General features: G+C 45.3%; 1 protein-coding gene across 1 annotated transcript in view; it reads left to right on the forward strand.

The window, feature by feature from the left end:
- The first annotated feature begins 135 nt into the window (after positions 1-135).
- RPS6KC1 (ribosomal protein S6 kinase C1) overlaps positions 136-19,341 on the forward strand; it is a 148,160-nt gene continuing 128,954 nt past the window's right edge. Inside the window, exons 1-3 of the mRNA XM_075863323.1 lie at positions 136-575; positions 13,057-13,092; positions 15,406-15,526. Of these exons, the coding sequence (XP_075719438.1) occupies positions 471-575; positions 13,057-13,092; positions 15,406-15,526 (262 nt within the window). The 5' untranslated portion in view covers positions 136-470. The remainder of the gene's footprint in view (positions 576-13,056; positions 13,093-15,405; positions 15,527-19,341) is intronic.

Genomic DNA, 19,341 nt, shown 5'->3' on the forward strand with positions numbered 1-19,341 from the left:
TCTAACTGCCAATCAAAAGCGAGAACTCTTATCCAATCAGAACGTTTCTAACAGTGCCAGCTGGCGGAAGTGAGCTACATTCTATGCACTCTATGGTCTGTATGGTTATGCGGTTCATTCACCGGAAGTGGAAGTGGTGCTTGAGGTGTGGCTTAGAGGGCTGTATGACAGTGGGGCAGGTTGTGTGATGAGTGTGGTCTCAGCTGTCTATAGACTCTGTGACATAGTATACAGCGCATTAGTGTTACAGTGTGTCATAGACGGGGAGTGTATCCGGTATAGTCAGTGCAATGACTGCCTGGGGATGGATCCATGAATGAATGATGTGTGCAGTGGCTGTGTGCAGTAAGTGAGTGGTGTGGTAGCTGCAGAGTTTGCCTAGTTCCTGGTGACAGTATGTGCAAGTTAAATGGCCGCTGATCGGGGTGCTGATCCTTTGATGGACTCTCTTAGGGTGTAACTTAAACAGTATGATATCCCAAAGAGACAAAGCAGGGGATCTGGCCCGATTCTACACAGTCACTGATCCCAGGAGGCACAAGAGAGGGTTCACGATCTACAAAGTCACCGCCAGGGTAAGTCTTGGATTATTAACTCTCATTGTATGTGCAGTAAACATAATATGTGGGATAATGTCCCCCCTACTGTCAATTATAAGAATATTATAAGTCATTAAGGAGTTCCGTAACAATATAAAAGCATGTTTTCAGTAGCTGGGGTGTGCATAATGATGTTCTGTGTCAGCTGAGGTGTGTATTATGCGGTTCTGCAGCAGCTGAGATGCGTATTATGCGGTTCTGCAGCAGGTGAAGTTTATTCTGATGTTCTGCAGCAGCTGAGGTGCGTATTCTGATGTTCTGCAGCAGCTAAGGTGCGTATTATGCGGTTCTGCAGCAGCTGAGGTGCGTATTATGCGGTTCCGCAGCAGCAGAGGTGCGTATTATGCGATTCTGCAGCAGCTGAGGTGCGTATTATGCGGTTCCGCAGCAGCAGAGGTGCGTATTATGCGATTCCGCAGCAGCTGAGGTGCGTATTATGCGGTTCCGCAGCAGCAGAGGTGCGTATTATGCGCTTCCGCAGCATCTGAGATGCGTATTATGCGCTTCCGCAGCAGCTGAGATGCGTATTATGCGCTTCCGCAGCAGCTGAGATGCGTATTATGCGGTACTGTATTACGCGGCGATCGCTGCTTTTTTGCATAACCTTAAAAGAAGTGAATGGAGAGACCCGCACACATGCACTACTACCTCTCCATTCATTCTCTGCCTATATCCGGCGGCTGCCTCACCAGGCGGGACGGGGATTAGTGACCTCTGTTTTAACTATAGGTGCGGGTCTAAGAGCTGAGACCCACATCTATCAAACATTTATGGCATACCCTGGGGATATGTTAATAATGCCTAAGGTGGGAATACCCCTTTAATGTATGTGATAAGTCCATAGTCTACTGTACATATAACCACAGTATAACCTACATAAATTCGCGGTCCCTGAGATCTCACCGTGGGGACCGTATTGTGACATTATGGAAGTGACAACCTGTGCTGGTTTATATGAGAATCACTGCAATATATTATGGGGATTGTCTCCATGTCCTGTACAGATTTATTATGTTGCTTCCATCAAGGTGACCGTATACTTGTATATTAGGGAGTCGCATGTCCTCTAGTATACAATAATTCTGTTATCGGAGGCAATCTGATCAGGAAAGAAGTAATATAACATACGGATCTCATGGGCATTACTTATGTATCAGCCTATGTGGCAGGAGCTGGGACGGTGGCCGTATTCGTTGTCACTCAGTTTTTCCAGAGGCCGATATAATAATGATCCTCCTAAAGCACGCCACCTTGGTGACCAGCTGATCTCTGCCAGGCTGGGTACTAAGACTCCTGGTGAATGGGGGAAGCTTTGGGTGTCATTTACAGTTTCCCTACTACTGCCCCCTGCAGGGAAAATGCTGTATAACGTGGAGCCCGTTCTTTCCAGCATCTCTGATTAACAGAGGGGGGTTCTGAGTAACGGACTCACTCCATGAGATTCGTATGGTCTAATAGGGCTTATGGTCCAGTTGGAATAACCCTAAACCGAAAACTAAAGGAGTTGTCTCATGAAGACCCCTCTTTTAGGTCATAGACGGGGCTCCCCTCTAGTAGGCTCTGGTCACATCCGCTCTGTGGTTTCTGTTTAGAGCGGTCCGGGTCTGTCGTACGACACATTGACTTATAACAGGTTCCAGTATGATGGCCATAGCTTTGGCGAGTAAAATAGTGCAGATTCATATGTGATGACATCTGTGACGGTGGCTTCATAAGACAACCCCTTTAACCCTTTGACTGCGAAGGGCGTATGTAAGGCTCTGTTCACATCTGCATTGGGGTCCTGTTTGGACGTTCCGTCGGAGCTTTCCGTCAGAACGGGACCCCGAACAGACACAAACTGACACGAGCGGAAACCAGGGGTTTCCGTTTCCATCACCATTGATTTCAATGGTGACGGATCCGGTGCTCATGGTTTCCGTTTATCTCTGTTGTGCACCGGACCCATCGTTTTGCCGGAAGCAATAGCACAATTTTAAGACCCAAAATAAATCGCATCCAGTACTGGCAAGGCCTGGACTGCAGACTGATACATTGTAGCAACCTAGAGGCCGGGCTGCGGGACGTCAGAGGGATGCATCGCCATGGCTACGGATAAGTATAGACTTTTTTTTTTTTTACCTGCTTTTTTTCTGCAGCGGACATTCTGGTTGAAAAACGACACCATAATTTGGGGCGCTTTTCCGTCGGGAATTCCCTGCGGTGCCCAGGATGGATACACTGTGTGCTTTTACGCAGCATCCGCCCTGTATGAACATGGCCTAAAGAGCTGTATATAAAAATAAATCTTCTACCCCCCCAACCCATTCTGAATCTTGGTGTTCTCTTGCACAATTATACCCTTTCTTTGTAATCTATGGGGTCCGTTTCTTTGTTGGGGAATTGACTGACTGGTGAAGGGTTAACCACGTCTGTGGTAGGTGAGAACATTGCTCCTGTGATTTGCTCCATGGAAACCAGGCTGCTTATTTTTGTCAGAGGAGCGCAGAAAGAATGAACATAACAAGAGGGAAGGAGACTGAGGGCGACTCCACCTGCGTACAATCCATTATGAGATGGGTGGAGCGCTGATCCAAAATAAAGGCACGTCGAAAAATACAAAGGAATCGGTCTGCACATCCGAATGTAGCACCGTGACGTCAAGAGCCTCGTGTTACTATGAAACAGAAAAAAAATGACACTATCACGTTGTAACGTTTCACCTGCAGATCTGACTCCTATTTCTCAGGATTCATGGGGGTCAGTTTGGCCTTTGGCACGTCAGGGGACATTTATTTGGAGCCATTGCACCCTCTAGTTTGGCTTTTTTAGAGCATTGTATATATGCCCAAATTTTAAGCAAACCTGTCCTGTGTAAGCTTCTCGCGAGATCACGTGTGCTGTCATTCACAGAAACTTTACCGAAGTGTCGGGAGTGATGAATAGAGATCGCGTCCTGGCTGGAGGTCATGTCTTTTCACTCCCAAGGCACTTCGGTAAAGTTAATATGGGAGTATGTTGTGACTGCACAGCGTGATCTCGCGAGGTCGCTCTGTGTTGAGAGTACTGCTAAAAATGAATGGAGAGAAGTGTATGACGCTGATTGGTCAGCGTCATACACTTCTCTTTTCAAAGCCCACTTGGTAAATAAGTAAAAACACGCCCAGTTGTCCATTAAGAAATTAATTAGCATAAATCAAAAATTGTGCATAACTTGCCCAAAATGTATTGTTTTTCAAAATAAAAAACACTGTTATCTACGTTTAGCGCATATGCCGTAAAAGGCTCCTGATGTATATGTTAAATGGTGGCATCCATCACTGTAGACTATTATTACGTTTAACGGATACGCCCTAAAAGCTTATGATTTTTTTTATGACCTATCTGTAAGCCCGTGGGTGACGGATGCTATTGTTAGGCATCCGTCACCCATAGGCTAAAATGGTATCCGTTTAACGTATACGTCATGAAAAGTTATTAAAAATCCCATGACCTAAATATTTAACGGCTGCCTGTAACTTGTGCCATGCAGTGGCATACATCACCCATAGGTCTACATGTTAAAAAAAATGAAATAAAATACGGAGCGGGATCATTTTTCTTTTTTTGTGGGAAGCTGTTGGATGGAATAGCGTAATGCGTTATTCCATGCCTAAATTTTTTAATAAAAATACACACACATATATATATATATATAATACTGAAGTATACCAGCCCGACTGGAGGCCAAAAGGACAAGTTAATGGAGCCCTACAGACACGTGATATAAACGGGGTCTTCAATGTGATCTGATATGTCATAGATACTTGTGAGAAGGTCACGTTGGAGTCTGATCTCAGACCACCGCAGGTTTCTTGAGAACGACTGTCCTCTATGTAGTGTTCAGACCTCTTTGGCAATGCTCAGGTTTCTGGTACTAAGAATCGGAGCCAGCACTTTAGGAGCTGCTTCATACCTGCGCTCCCCATCCTGTTCTGGCCCGTCAGAGGAGCAGAACAAGGAAATAACCGGAACTGCCGGTTCTGCTGCACCATAGAAACCACTGCCGTCCGAATGGAACCCTTTGACTTTTTTTAATTTGCTTCGTCTGGTTTCCGCCAGGGTGTCCGTGGTTTTACCGGAAACAATAGGGCAGCATTCTGTTGGATCTATGACAGGGGCCTCCAACGTAGATGTGAACAGGCCCTTAGCAGAGGTCCGTTATAAAGCAGTGTGACCGATTATTCTGATTAGATTTCATGTCCTCTGTGGGATGAGACTTATTATTTCTGTCTCTTTTCAGTCCTCGTCTTACATTAAACTAATTGACTTTGCGTTGTTGCCGGTAACATGAAGCCTCCTCCGTGCCTGCGCTCCGCTCGTGTTCTCCCCGCCTGTGAGATGAAATTGATGTCGGCGATGTCTCTTGGGAAGCGCCTGCAGCGTCTTAATGACCTGACGTGACTCCGGCTCTGTTGCAGATGGATGAATGGCAGTAGTGTGTGCAGCAGAGCTGACTGTGCGGTCAGTGGTCATGAGGGACGCATTTAGACTAGGGTTACACATGCAGTTTTGGTGCAGTTTTTTTAACCAATGCCAGAAGTGGATCCAAAAATCAATAAAGGTATAAAGAAAAGACTGATGCGTCTCCTTTCTTTTGTGTCCACACTCCTGCATCAAAAACTGCATCAAAACTATGTGTGATCCCGAACTCAAAGGGGTTTTCCAAGCATGTAATAAACGCAGAAAGTACCGATATGGTCACAAGATGATCCCACCATAGCGCAGAAATAGTTATTTTTTTATTACATTGCCCAGCTCTGTTTATCACGGTTGTTTTATTTTTCTAGGGCTTGCTGTGTGTGGGATTACCATGTGAAGGACTGCAATTCCCATGATTCCTCTCCCCTCTTACAGACATTTCCTCTATTTACAGATCGAGGCATAAGTGCCCTTCTATTAGAAGGTGTAATTTAATGCTCTAGTTACTCACTGTCTGCTTCTGAGACACAGCTCTGCTGCCAGATTCTGTAATATCTGCTGCCCAGCATGTGAAACACGATGCCGCCAAAGGCAAGGAGGGGGAGAACAGGGAGCGGTAGAGATAAGAGGCATGTGATGTGTGCTGTCCTGTACTACAGGGAGGGTGGAAAGGGGAGATAACCATGTTTTCAGTGCACGGGATGTCACACATGCAGGAGGTAAACATCAGGAGCATGGTCATGTGAAACTGCTTTACAGAGGCAGTTCAGCTACAGACAGTACATTGGTGACTAATCTTACTGCGGTTTTACCATCTGCACACAATTTTTAAAGACTGGAAAGCTCCTTTAAAGTAGGACTCTATGGTGAATTTTGGTTGTGTGAGGGTCACGGTAAGATCGTGACTCTCGAACAACCTCAATGTATCTCTACAGGGAAAATGTTGCAGGGGACTTGTAACAATCTCAAAAAATCCGGCCATGTTGTTATCCTTACAATTGCTCTGGAAACATCGGGGTTGTGCAACAGTGACTGTTACGCCGCATTTACCACAATCGTCCTCTGACCAAAAGTCGTTGTGAAGCCCCAGCCTGAATGTTAAAATTATCACCAACCACGACAAAACATCTTCTACTACTGACAATTCACAGTCCATATTGAATATATTAATCTTTAGATCATCATTGGTGAGATTAAAAATAGATATTATGGAATTTTTATAGCTATAGTAAAATTTCATTAACCCCTTAACGACCAATGACGTAAGTGTACATCATGGCCAGGGGGGCAGAAGGATGCAGCGGGCTCAGAAGCTGAGCCGCTCCATTTGCTTGGGGTGTCTGCTGTATATTAAACCTCGCTCTAACGGACGGTATCGGAGATAACTCTGATCCCGGGTGTTTAAACACTCATATGCCGCGGTCAATATGAATCCAAGCCGTTACAAAGAGGGGTAGGGCTCCCTCCGTCATTCTATCGGCCCACCTGAGATGGAATTATGGGGGTCGTGGGTTGTTATGGCAGACGGTGGTCTAGTAAATGCTCTATTTAAAATATAACCTTATTAATCTGGTACGGTCAATGCCGTAAAAACTCTACCAAAAAAAACCCAGAATGTATTTTTGTTCATCCCATCTCAACTAAAAAATTATAAAGTGATCAAGCCATATATACACCAAAATGGTAGTTTTCAATGAAAAAATAAAATAGTTACAGGTCTCAGAATATGGCGACTCTAAAAAATATATATTTTTTAACATATTAGTTTTATTTTGTGGAAGTAGTTAGACATAAAAAAAAGCAAAAAAAAAACCCAAAACAAACAAATATTTAAGGAATTTCTGTATTTTTTTTTTTTCTGGTTTTCAGTACGTTATACGGTAATTAAATTCGACGGGGGAAAAAAAAAAAGCAATGGCTCTTGGAAGGCCGAGGAGGGAAAAAAACAAAACAAAAAATGGCCTGGTCCTGGCCACTAGAACTGGTGAAGTCCTGGCAATCTGATATGTACCAACATGGCAGATTAGCAGGAAAGCACTGTGGCTGGGCAGCAGGTTGTTATTCATGCCAAGATGACACATCAGGTTTGGGTTATCGGGTGTATAAAGCAGCGTGTTTCCATATCTACCCACATCCAGCAATCCACAGCCGGGTCCAGGGGATAGGCATTAATAAAAAGTAAATTTGTATCTTACAAATCCTGGAAAGTGGCCTACATCTTATTATAATTTTATTTTAAAGGGTAACTAAACGTTCAACAAACTTCGGACATGTCATAGTGACATGTCAGAAGTTTTGATTGGTGGGGGTCCGAGCACTGAGACCCCCACCAATCGCAAAAACGAAGCGTCATAAGCGCTTGTGTGAGCACTGATCCGCTTCGTGTCTGTTCCGCTCTTTCCGGAAATTGATGTATCTGTGTACGGACTCAATAGAAAGTCTATGAGCCCGTACTCCGCTACATCGGCTTTCCGGAAAAAGGCGAACAGAAACGAAGCGGCTGAGCGCTTCTGCTGCTTCGTTTTAGCGATTGGTGGGAGTCCGAGCACTGGGACCCCCACCAAATCAAAACTTCTGACGTCACTATGACATGTCCGAAGTTTGTTGAACGTTTAATTACCCTTTAAGGCTCCGTTCACGTCTGCGTCACGGTCCTGTTCTGACGTTCCGCCCGAGCTTCCCATCCGAATGGGACCCCGACTAAAACAAACGTAAACGATAGGTGTCCGTTTTCATCACCATTGATTTCAATGGAGCCAATGGTTTCCGTTTGTCTCAGCTGTTCAGGGGTTCCGTTGTTTTGACGGAATGAATAGCGCAGTCGAGTCAGGGCTTCATTCTGATGGAATGCTCAGACGGAACGTCGGAATGGAGCCCTGACACAGATGGGAGCGAAACCTAACCCTGTCTTCCTGTGATAATGGGGATGATCGTCCTGATAACATTCAGTTAGTACAGCACCGCTGAAAAGAGAAGTAGAAAAAAGGAAGCATCCATGTAGAGGCCAGCGTGAGAACTGTAATATCTCATTGTTTATATTTATAGTCACAAATAAAAACTGAAAAAAAAAAACAGTACAAAAAAAAATAACAAAAAATTTTGTATTTATGAATGTCGACTATTATTTTTATCTGTAGCTATGGGCTCATCATATTGGAGGCAGACGTGTCCTTTGCTGTGTATTACACCCTTTTCACTTCAGTTCTGGGACCTGCTCCTATCTCGCGACACCTTGTTCCAACTAGTGGTCGGAGGTCACCTCACCAGACGGAACAGAGGTTGGATGACCCCCGTTCTCGAGATAGATGAGGGTCCAAGAGCTAGGACTCGCATCTTCAGTCTGCCGATTTCTTGTTACCTGAGAGCAGTGTATTGGAGCTGAGATAACCCCTAGGGTGTGTTCACACAACCTATTTTCAGCCGTAAACGCCCAGAAAAACGGCAAAAAATGCGGGGGCTGAATGCCTCCAAACATCTGCCCATTGATTTCAATAGGAAAAACGGCGTTCCGTCCCACGGGGCGTTTTTTACGCGGCGGTTTTTAAAAACGTCCGCGTAAAAAAACGCCTCGTAAAAAGAAGTGCATTTCACTTCTTGAGCCGTTTTTGGAGCCGTTTTTCATTGACTAAATAGAAAAACAGCTCAAAAAAACGTTGCTTAAAAAACGGCTGAAAATCAGAGGATGTTTTCCCTTGAAAACAGCTTTGTATTTTCAGCCGTTTTTTGTTAAAGAGAACCTTTCACCTCCCCATAGATGGGCAGCTGAGTGCAGCATGTAATGGGGAGGGCTGCACAAACCCTGGGGCTCTTGTTTACATTTTTTTTTCTACCTCCCACATTATTTAGATATCGGTGCCATTCTATTTGGCGCCCGATATGTAGATAACCCCCTGAAAAGTCAACGGGGTGTGTACTGTCAAGGGGGTGTGTTACTATGGCTGTGACACTGTCCAATCAGATATGGACAGTGCCACAGCATGAGAGAGTGCGCGATTGCGGTCTCTTCATCCGAACAGGCAAGGGGGCGTGTCAGAGCTACGGACAGTGACACGCCCCCTTGCCAGTTCGTCAGACAAAGTACAAGACTGATCTCTCACAAGAGCTGAAGAGATAAGAGCGCGCATGCGCGCTCTCTTCTCCACAGCTCTAACTGTCTGTAGCACTGACACGCCCCCTTGCCTGTTCGGATGAAAAGACTGCAATCGCGCACTCTCTCATGCTGTGGCACTGTCCATATCTGATTGGACAGTGTCACAGCCACAGTAACACGCCCCGTTGACTGTTCAGGGGGTTATTTAAATATTGGGCGCCAAATATAACGGCACCGATATCTAAATAACGGAGGGAGGTAGAAAAAAAATGTAAAGTGCCCCAGGGTTTGTGCAGCCCTCCCCATTACATTCTGCACTCAGCTGCACATGTATGGGGAGGTGAACGGTTCTCTTTAAGGGTATGTTCACACGAGGGCGTCCGTTACGGCTGAAATTACGGGGATGTTTCAGCCTGAAAACATCCCCGTAATTTCAGCCGTACCGGCATGTGCAGGCGCTTGAACGCCGCGTCCATTACGGGCGTAATTAGCGCTGCTATTCATTGGAGTCAATGAATAACGGCTCCAATTACGGGCAAAGAAGTGACAGGTCACTTCTTTGACGCGGGCGTCTATTTACGCGCCGTCATTTGACAGCGGCGCGTAAATATACGCCTCGTGTGAACAGACAAACGTCTGCCCATTGCTTTCAATGGGCAGATGTTTGTCAGCGCTATTGAGGCGCTATTTTCAGACGTAATTCGGGGCAAAAACGCCCGAATTACGTCCGTAAATAGGCCGTGTGAACATACCCTAAGCGTGTGAATATACCCTTAGGCCCTATTCACACGACAGAGATTCCCGGCCGTGTGACGGACGTTTTTTGAACGGCCGTCACATGGCCGCAGTAGGAACAATAGACCCCAAAATGGGGCTGTTCACACGGCCAATTTTTGGACGGCCCGGTTCTCTCGGCCGCACGGCTCCCATAGAAGTCTACGGGGCGTGTAAAGCACGGCTGTCACTCGGATGTGATCTGAGTGACGGCCAAGCTTTCTGCTGTTCGCTCTCTACCCCTCCTCACAGTGCGAAGTGCATGTGAAGAGGAGGGTATTTTTTTGCTCCCTGTAGGAGTGGAATCCCTAATCCCTGGCCACAGCGTTGCCGAAGCTGTGGCCGGGGATTCAGCTCCAGGAGAAGTCCCTAACTTCCCTGTCCTTATATGGACATAGTGACGTCAGGGACTTCTGAAGCGGAATCCCCGGCTCTGTGGCCGGTGATTCCGATTCAGGAAAAGTCCCTGACTTCACTCTCCATATATGAACATTGAAGGCAGGGACTTCTCCTGGAACAGTCCCCTACAGTGGCGCTATCTACTGGAAGGTGGGGGGGGGGGTGCTGTGTAAAAGGGGGCTGTGTAGCACTACCTACAGGGGGGCTGTGTAGCACTACCTACAGGGGGGCTGTGTAGCACTACCTACAGGGGGGCTGTGTAGCACTACCTACAGGGGGGCTGTGTAGCGCTACCTACAGGGGGGCTGTGTAGCCCTACCTACAAGGGGGGGCAGTGTGGCACTACCTACAAGGGGGGGGCAGTGTGGCACTACCTACAAGGGGGGCTGTGTGGCACTACCTACAAGGGGGGCTGTGTGGCGCTACCTACAAGGGGGGCTGTGTGGCGCTACCTACAAGGGGGCTGTGTGGCGCTACCTACAAGGGGGGCTGTGTGGCGCTACCTACAAGGGGGGCTGTGTGGCGCTACCTACAAGGGGGGCTGTGTGGCGCTACCTACAAGGGGGGCTGTGTGGCGCTACCTACAAGGGGGGCTGTGTGGCGCTACCTACAAGGGGGGCTGTGTGGCGCTACCTACAAGGGGGGCTGTGTGGCGCTACCTACAAGGGGGGCTGTGTGGCACTACCTACAAGGGGGGCTGTGTGGCACTACCTACAAGGGGGGCTGTGTGGCACTACCTACAAGGGGGGCTGTGTGGCACTACCTACAAGGGGGGGCTGTGTGGCACTACCTACAAGGGGGGGCTGTGTGGCTCTACCTACAAGGGGGGGCTGTCTGGCACTACCTACAGGGTGGCTGTGGTAGTATCTACCGAGGGCAGTGTGTGGCAAAAAATGTACAAATGAAATGCATCCGTTTTTAAAACGGACAGGGAAAAAAACTGATGCAAAAACGGGTCAAAATCGGCCGTTGAAAACGGAAACACGGCCCGAAATGGAACGGATGCAAAACGGTCGCTTTTATTATTATTATTATTATTATTCATGTGAATAGAGCCTTATTCAATTCAAGCTCAGCTGTGTGGTCACATGACTGACAGTGGAGTGGAGATTGTTGTCTGTTTCCAAGGGCAACCAGCATTATTTTAAAATTGGCTTTGGGTGTAAATGCAGTAACATGTATTAAAAAAAAATCTGTGGTTAGACACTCTGAGGAGGAGTGGGGTACCGCTTTCTTTTTAGCCTATAAGTTACCGATGTCTTGTTTTGCCCAGGAAAAGAACTACAAGATACTTACCAGGTGGTACCGTTGTCCGACCCTGTTACATAGGCTATACCCTGATGTGTCTGCTGATTGTTGGAGGTGTGGGGGGGCTCCTGGAACTATGTTGCATATTTGGTGGGATTGTCCCAGGATACGTCCCTTTTGGGGAAAGATTTTTGATCTAGGCAACAAGCTTTTCCATACTGAGGTTCCAACCTCGGCTTCCATAGTTATGGCCGTTATATCTCTCTTATCACTCAATTCTGATAGGTGGGAGGCTACCTCCTACTGATGTTCTTATATATTTATATATATATTACATATTGTTGTTATACTATGAAACTTCACTTAATGTATTGCACTGCGTGCAAATTTCTATATTTTTTTGCAAAAAACGTGAAATGTTTATATATTGTTATATTTTCAAAAGAAAAAAATCTTTGATAAAGAAAAAAAATAAATAAATCTGAATCGTTGTGAAATTTTTTCACTAACCTAAAGTACAATATGTCACGAGAAAACAATCTCATAATCGCTTGGATAGGTAAAAGCATTCCAGAGTTATTACCACATAAAGTGACACATGTCAGATTTGAAAAAATGGGTCTGATCCTGAAGGCCAAAAATAGCTTGGTCTTGAAGGGGTTAAAGAGGCTCTGTCACCAGATTTTGCAACCCCTATCTGCTATTGCAGCAGATCGGCGCTGCAATGTAGATTACAGTAACGTTTTTATTTTTTAAAAACGAGCATTTTTGGCCAAGTTATGACCATTTTTGTATTTATGCAAATGAGGCTTGCAAAAGTCCAAGTGGGCGTGTATTATGTGCGTACATCGGGGCGTTTTTACTACTTTTACTAGCTGGGCGTTCTGACGAGAGATCACGCTGCATCGTGTCGAACGAGCGAGGACGCATCGGCACCAGAGGCTACAGTTGATTCTGCATCAGCGTTTGCAGGTAAGTCGATGTAGCTACTTACCTGCAAACGCTGATGCTGCTGCAGAATCATCTGCAGCCTCTGGTGCCGATGTGGCCGACACGATGCAGGACCTGGGGCAGGAAGTGAGTGACATCACAGCGTGATCTCTCGAGAACACGCTGTGTGTCTGCACTGCCAGAAGCTGGGTGTTCTGAAGAGAAGAGGATGTTACTTCTCTTCAGAGCGCCCAGCTAGTAAAAGTAGTAAAAACGCCCCGATGTACGCACATAATACACGCCCACTTGGACTTTTACTTTAAACACGCCCACTTGGACTTTAGAAAGCCTCATTTGCATAAATACAAAAATGGTCATAACTTGGCCAAAAATGCTCGTTTTTAAAAAATAAAAACGTTACTGTAATCTACATTGCAGCGCCGATCTGCTGCAATAGCAGATAGGGGTTGCAAAATCTGGTGACAGAGCCTCTTTAAAATCAGCAATTATTTAATGTTCTAGTAAGCTAGGTTTTCCAGGCATGATGGGTAATCAAGGTTTTCTTTCTCTTTTCAGAGTGTTTCCAGAAAGAATCCTGAAGAAGTGCAGGAGGTAATAAAGTTCTGTATGTTTACTGTCTGTGCTCCGATTGAACAATACTACAGAATATCTCCAGTTAATCCTAGAAATGCAGATTAATCCCTATCCCCCGATTTCCCCCCATTTTATATCACGTGTCTCGGGAGCAGAGATCTAGGTTGCTGTATGCAGGGAGGACTGATTTAGGTGACATCCTTACCCCATAACAGATTTGCAGGCAGGAGGACATCTTAAGGGGGTTGTTTCATGATTTAACGTTACATTTCTCTGTAAGATCGCGCCAAAAAGAAGACTAATAATAAAAAAAACACTCTCCTGTGTGTATATATATATATATTGCTGTTACATATTTGTCATGGCGCCCCCTTTGGTTCTGTCTAAGAACATCCACCTAATGTGTCCAGTGCTGGTGGTCAGTAGCTGAGTCCCACCTCCCGGATCCTCTTGTACGTGGGCGGCTGAGGGATTCCTGATATTCCAGTTTATAAGAATCGGCGCACTAGAAGCGGCTTCTCGCTGGCACTGGACACATTAGACGGACGTTCTGAGAGCGAATCAAAAGAACACCAGGGGGCGCTATAACAAGTATGTAATAGCGATATCTACTCTCAGGAGCAATTTTTTAAAAGGCCTATTCCCACAATCCTAATCATGCCCCATTGTACCAATTTTTGCAAAATCATTAATATTTGCAAATATAACCAATTTTCCCAAAATACCCCATCCTGCTTGTTTGTTTTCACCCGGTTGTCCTGGATTATGTCCTCCCTGTAGTTCCACTTCTTTCCGCCGAGCGTGTTCGGTCGTTCTCCGCTATATTACTGTAGCTATTCTCTTTTTCACTCTGTGCAGTGAAACGGTGCGCGCGCGGTTTCATCTTCCTTACTTCACGGGGCGAGCATGGACAGTCTACCTAACAGCGCTTGCTCTGTAAATGCAGATCTTCGTCTTCCCGGTGGCGGCGCTTGGCAGTCGAGCATGCACTAGAGACTCACCACTTGAACTACCAATGAGAAAGTTTTTATAAAAATAAAGACATTTAATATATGTGATTGCGGCGATAAGTAATAACCGTGGTGACCTATAAACCGGAGAGAGTAATGTGGATTTTTAATAGGGGAGCAAGAAGTCCTGTGGTTTGAAGTGCTGGACCACCCATTCTGCCATTGTTTGGTTGGAGATATCACAGAGCTGCGGGGGTGCCAAGTTGGGAACGGAGGGCACGTAGGAGGCGGGTGAAGCCTTTTTTCATTATCTGAGAGATATTGGGACTACCCCTTTAAATGATTCCAATTGAGTGTAATATTGTCTGACTCCCCCTTTATAGCGTCCCTCCAGTGACGTGTAGTATTATTACATATCATTTACCCAGTCCCTTGTCGCTGCGCTGATACATAGCCGTCATATTCCTGTTTTCTCTCAACAACCTGCCCCAGTGGACGTTTTCCTCCCTCGACTCCCATTCTCCTTCCACATAAATATTTCCCTTTTCCATATGTTAACCCTATTCTGTTTAAATCGCCCACTGGGATTCCCGAGACGTGATACGTAATTGAGTGGAGGTCTGGCACGCCGCACAATATAATGTCAGATGACTTGCTTCATGCCTCCCGGGCTCTGGGCAATTTTGGCCTTTTGCCCGGAATATTGCTTAAAATAAAATGTAGGACACCTAAAGGTGATGGTTTTCACCACTTGCTTGCGGGGTCCCCTATGCAGCCGCACATATGTTATGTCTTACCCCTTATTAGACTTCGGCAGGGGTCAGCAACCTTTGGCACTCCAGCTGTTGTAAAACTACATCTCCTAGCATGCGCTGACATCCAAAGGCTTTATTATTACAGCCAAAGGCTGTCCGGGCATGCTGGGAATTGTAGTTTCACAACAGCTGGATCGCCGGAGGTTGCTGACCCCTGAACTGCCGTATGTGCCTGGTGTGGACATCTTATGTCCCACAATGCACCACAACAGACCATGCTCTGTACAGACTCTGAACCAGCAGGGGGTGACTGGGAAAAATGAGGTCAGAACTAAAGAAGAAACTGCAGATTCTCAACGTAGCGCCAAAATGTGAATGAAGACGACTGGATGAAACGCGAGATCAGTTCAATATACGAGGAACAAAGTGTTTACAATGTTTTATGCAGTTTATATGACGACTATATCGCTGCCTTCGTTTCAGTGTCGCGTATACATATAGTTATATACTTTTCTATGATCCTTACATTTCATTGTGTACATTTTCTCACTATTCTTACAGGGATGTTACTTCAGGGGTGTTGGCCGGGTTACTATTTAGCGTTTTTTTTCTCTCTTCTCGTTCAGATCGTCACTTGGAAAAGATACAGCGACTTTAAGAAACTGCACCGAGATCTCTGGCAGATACATAAGGATCTCTTCAGACAAGCTGACCTGTTCCCTCCTTTTGCTAAAGCGAAGCTGTTTGGTAAGTGTCTTATGTGCCGGGACTTGTTACTTGTGAGATAAGGAGATGATATTGTACAATTGATTTGCTGCCACGTTACTGCTCGTACATCAGGAATGACAATCACTTTACAACCTCTCACTTTACAGCCTCTCATTAGCAGCCTCTCACTTTACAGCCTCTCATTAGCAGCCTCTCACTTTACAACATTGTGGTCTCCTGCTGTTTAGCTGCCAGATTGTTCTAGAAGTCCCGAAAAACCAGTACCAGAGATTTGCTTTACAGCGGCCACATGGACAAAAGAAAACGAAGTCAGAATACAATGCTTTGCTTTCTGTTAGAGAGTGTTGTGAGCATGCTTTGTGTAATGTGTGGGGAGTACTGTGCAGCGAGAGGGAGGAGGGAGGAAAAGGTTCGCTGCTCTCATTAACTATTAGAGTAGAATTGAGTAATACTATAGATGCCTCGCTGGCTACGGCTTGCCACAGTAAGATCAGCTCTGCGGCACCTTTTTTAATAGTTGGAACAGACCAAAAAGGCCGTATGGCAGGGGACCCATCTAGCAATGTGCGATATAGAAGATAGAGGGTACGAGGGGGTGTAGTGGGCTGGAGAAGAATCTAAGGCCCTGTTCACACTAAAAAAAATTTAGGTAGATTTTGTCCTGCCTGCTTGCCGTTTGCAGCGTTTTTCGAGGCGCTTTTCTGCCGCGGCCATTGAGCGCTGCGGGCAAAAAAACGCTTTCTCTGCCTCCCATTGATGTCAATGGGGGGTCAGAGACGGAAACGCCCGAAGAATCGGCATGTCGCTTTTTCCCGCAAGCGTTTTTTGTTACACTCACGGGAAAAAACTCCTCCGCCTCTCATTGAAATCAGTGGGAAGCGTTTTCGGCCGTTTTGTTGCCGCGGTTTCCAAGGCAAAAACTGCGGCAAAAATCTTAGTGTGAACAGGGCCTAAGGCCCCATGCACTTGAACGTGCTTTTGCGGCCGCAATTCCCCCGAAAACCACGGGAGAATTGCGGCCCCATTCATTTCTATGGGCCCATGCACACAATCGTGGTTTCCACGGTCCGTGCGTGGCCCAGGAGCCCGGGCCACAGAAAGAATGGACATGTCTTATTACGGCCGTGTTCTGCGGTCCAGGCTCATAGAAAATAATGCACGCGGCCATGTGCACAGCCTACGATTTGCGGGCGGCTCGCGGGTGACACTCCGTGGCCGACTGACCCGAAAATCGCGGCGGGTGTAGGGTCAGTCTTTACGGCTGTCCTGGGTTTATAGATTGATAAATGAGTTGAGTGGAGAGTCCGATTTGGGCAAGTCTCTTGTAAAGAAGCGAAGGAGGGGGTCCATTGTAACTTGTCAGTCCGCCCGACCTCTTCTTTGATTCTACCTGGAGTAGTACATAGGATTCAGATTGGACGTGGTGTAAAGATCGGTTGGGATAACAACATATGTAAAAGCGCTTGTATTCATCTTATAATAGCATCTCTTAGAACGCTGTGCCATCCCTCTTTTATTCTTCCTGTAAATGTTTGACTAAATTGACAACTGTGCGTTTTAATTCCTCTTGTCATTCCCTTCTGGAAGTAAAAGTGTTAGGAACAGGAGAAAACCAATGTGGAAAAATAAAAATGTAAAGGGGGCAATAAGTGATAAAAAGAGGAGCTGGAGCGGGTTCAAAGGCGGCAACTAAAGTAATAAATGGGATGGGTGGACTACAGTATCCAGAAAGATTATTGACATTGGGGTTATTTAGTTTAGAAAAAAGGTGACTGAGGGGGATCTAATAACTATAAATATATCAGAGGTCCGTACAGAGATCCCGCTCATGATCTATTTATCCCCAGGACTGTAACTAGAACAAGGGGGCGACCACTACGTCTAGAGGAAAGCAGGTCCCTACACCGTCCTAGAAGAGGATCCTTTACTGTAAGGCCAATCCACAGGTGGTGTAAATATTGTGGACTTTCCGCAACATATTTTGCTGCAGAAATTCCGCAGCATAATAATCGCCTGTATTTAGTTGCAGGTTTTCCCCATTAATTCATCAACAGAAATTGTACTTAGAGCATATATCCAACCATCAGGTATGACAATGATTATCAGAAATCCAAAAATATACCTGATGTAAAAAATACCAAGTAGACAACAAAAATAAAATATGTAAATCTTTATTATCCCATACGGGAGAAATTACCCACAAAAAACATACATTTAAAATACAAAAAACTAAAAACACCCCGGATGGGAATGTGCACCAAGTCCCATGGAAATGACCATATGTTATAACAAGATGACAGCATAAGACATACTAGTAGAATAGCCAGAAGATCCAATATCTAGAATGATCAACTTAAACCGGCAAAATATGACTCAATATTTATGCAAAAGTACATCAAAGTCTAAATAGATCGTCATTTACCTGAAATGGACATGGTAAAGGAACACACTCCGATCCAAGGACCACCTCGACGCGCGTTTCGCTTCCTTCGTCAGGAGTAGAGGTATGCCTAATGATTCCCCTCTTAAGTACACCTCCAAATGAGGTGATGTTAAGCGGCGCATGACAGGTCACGCACATCTCCCCGCGTCAGACCATCCGCGTCACGGCAGGAAGTTCGTACCTGGAAACCAGGACTCGTTCTCAGACCTAGAGACAACTTCCGGTCCGACGCACGTGAGATCAAGTACCCAACAGGTGAAGCAGGAAGCATACTGTCATAAGGGGAAAGTGTCATAAATCATTCCGGTCTCTGGAACCATCAAAAACTATCAATAATACCCATGTACGTGTACATGAAAATAAACCGGACTATATCGAAAGTATCATTAATATGCGTAACATTAAATACCAGAATTAGATTACTCAACAAATAAATAGATAAATAAATATATATATATATACATGACTGACCACAAATATCATCCTTCTATTAAAGTTCTATGAAATTCGTTAGTTGTAATGTATCCTACACATAATGATAAAATGTGATTAAATGTAATATGCAAAATCCAACACAAAATATCATGTGTATTAAAAACCCCCCCCATAAAAAAATAAATTAAGAGGACCAAAAAACGGACCAGACCTTTAAGGGTATGTGCGCACACACTAATTACGTCCGTAATTGACGGACGTATTTCGGCCGCAAGTCCCGGACCGAACTCAGTGCAGGGAGCCGGGCTCCTAGCATCATAGTTATGTACGACGCTAGGAGTCCCCGCCTCTCCGTGGAACTACTGTCCCGTACTGAAAACATGATTACAGTACGGGACAGTTGTCCTGCAGCGAGGCAGGGACTCCTAGCATCGTACATAACTATGATGCTAGGAGCCCGGCTCCCTGCACTGTGTTCGGTCCGGGACTTGCGGCCGAAATACGTCCGTCCATTACGGACGTAATTAGTGTGTGTGCACATACCCTAATAATTATAAATATAAAGTGCACAGTATTAGGTTGATGGATTCATAGATGCTGATCCCAAACAGAAACCCGTAACCAAAGATCACGGGTACCGACCAGGATGAGCAGCACGGATCCAAAAATAAGGTGAAATTAAATTACATTCACATAAATTTATACATATAATATTTACAGTAGAATAAATCACATTTAAGATTAAATAATATAAGAACAACCACATTTTTACATAAATATCCCCCACAGTGATAAACATTAATTATATATATATATACATCAGAATCCACTCAAAAAATATGTAATATAAATATAACCATAAATTCATAGGCAGTGAATATCAATAAATAAGTATCCAATTGGTGGACGTCCACATTAAAACTGCCATGACAAACTCTATTATTTAATGGTATGC

Source organism: Rhinoderma darwinii, chromosome 4 (assembly GCF_050947455.1).
Source record: "Rhinoderma darwinii isolate aRhiDar2 chromosome 4, aRhiDar2.hap1, whole genome shotgun sequence".
Taxonomy (NCBI): Eukaryota; Metazoa; Chordata; class Amphibia; order Anura; family Rhinodermatidae; genus Rhinoderma; species Rhinoderma darwinii.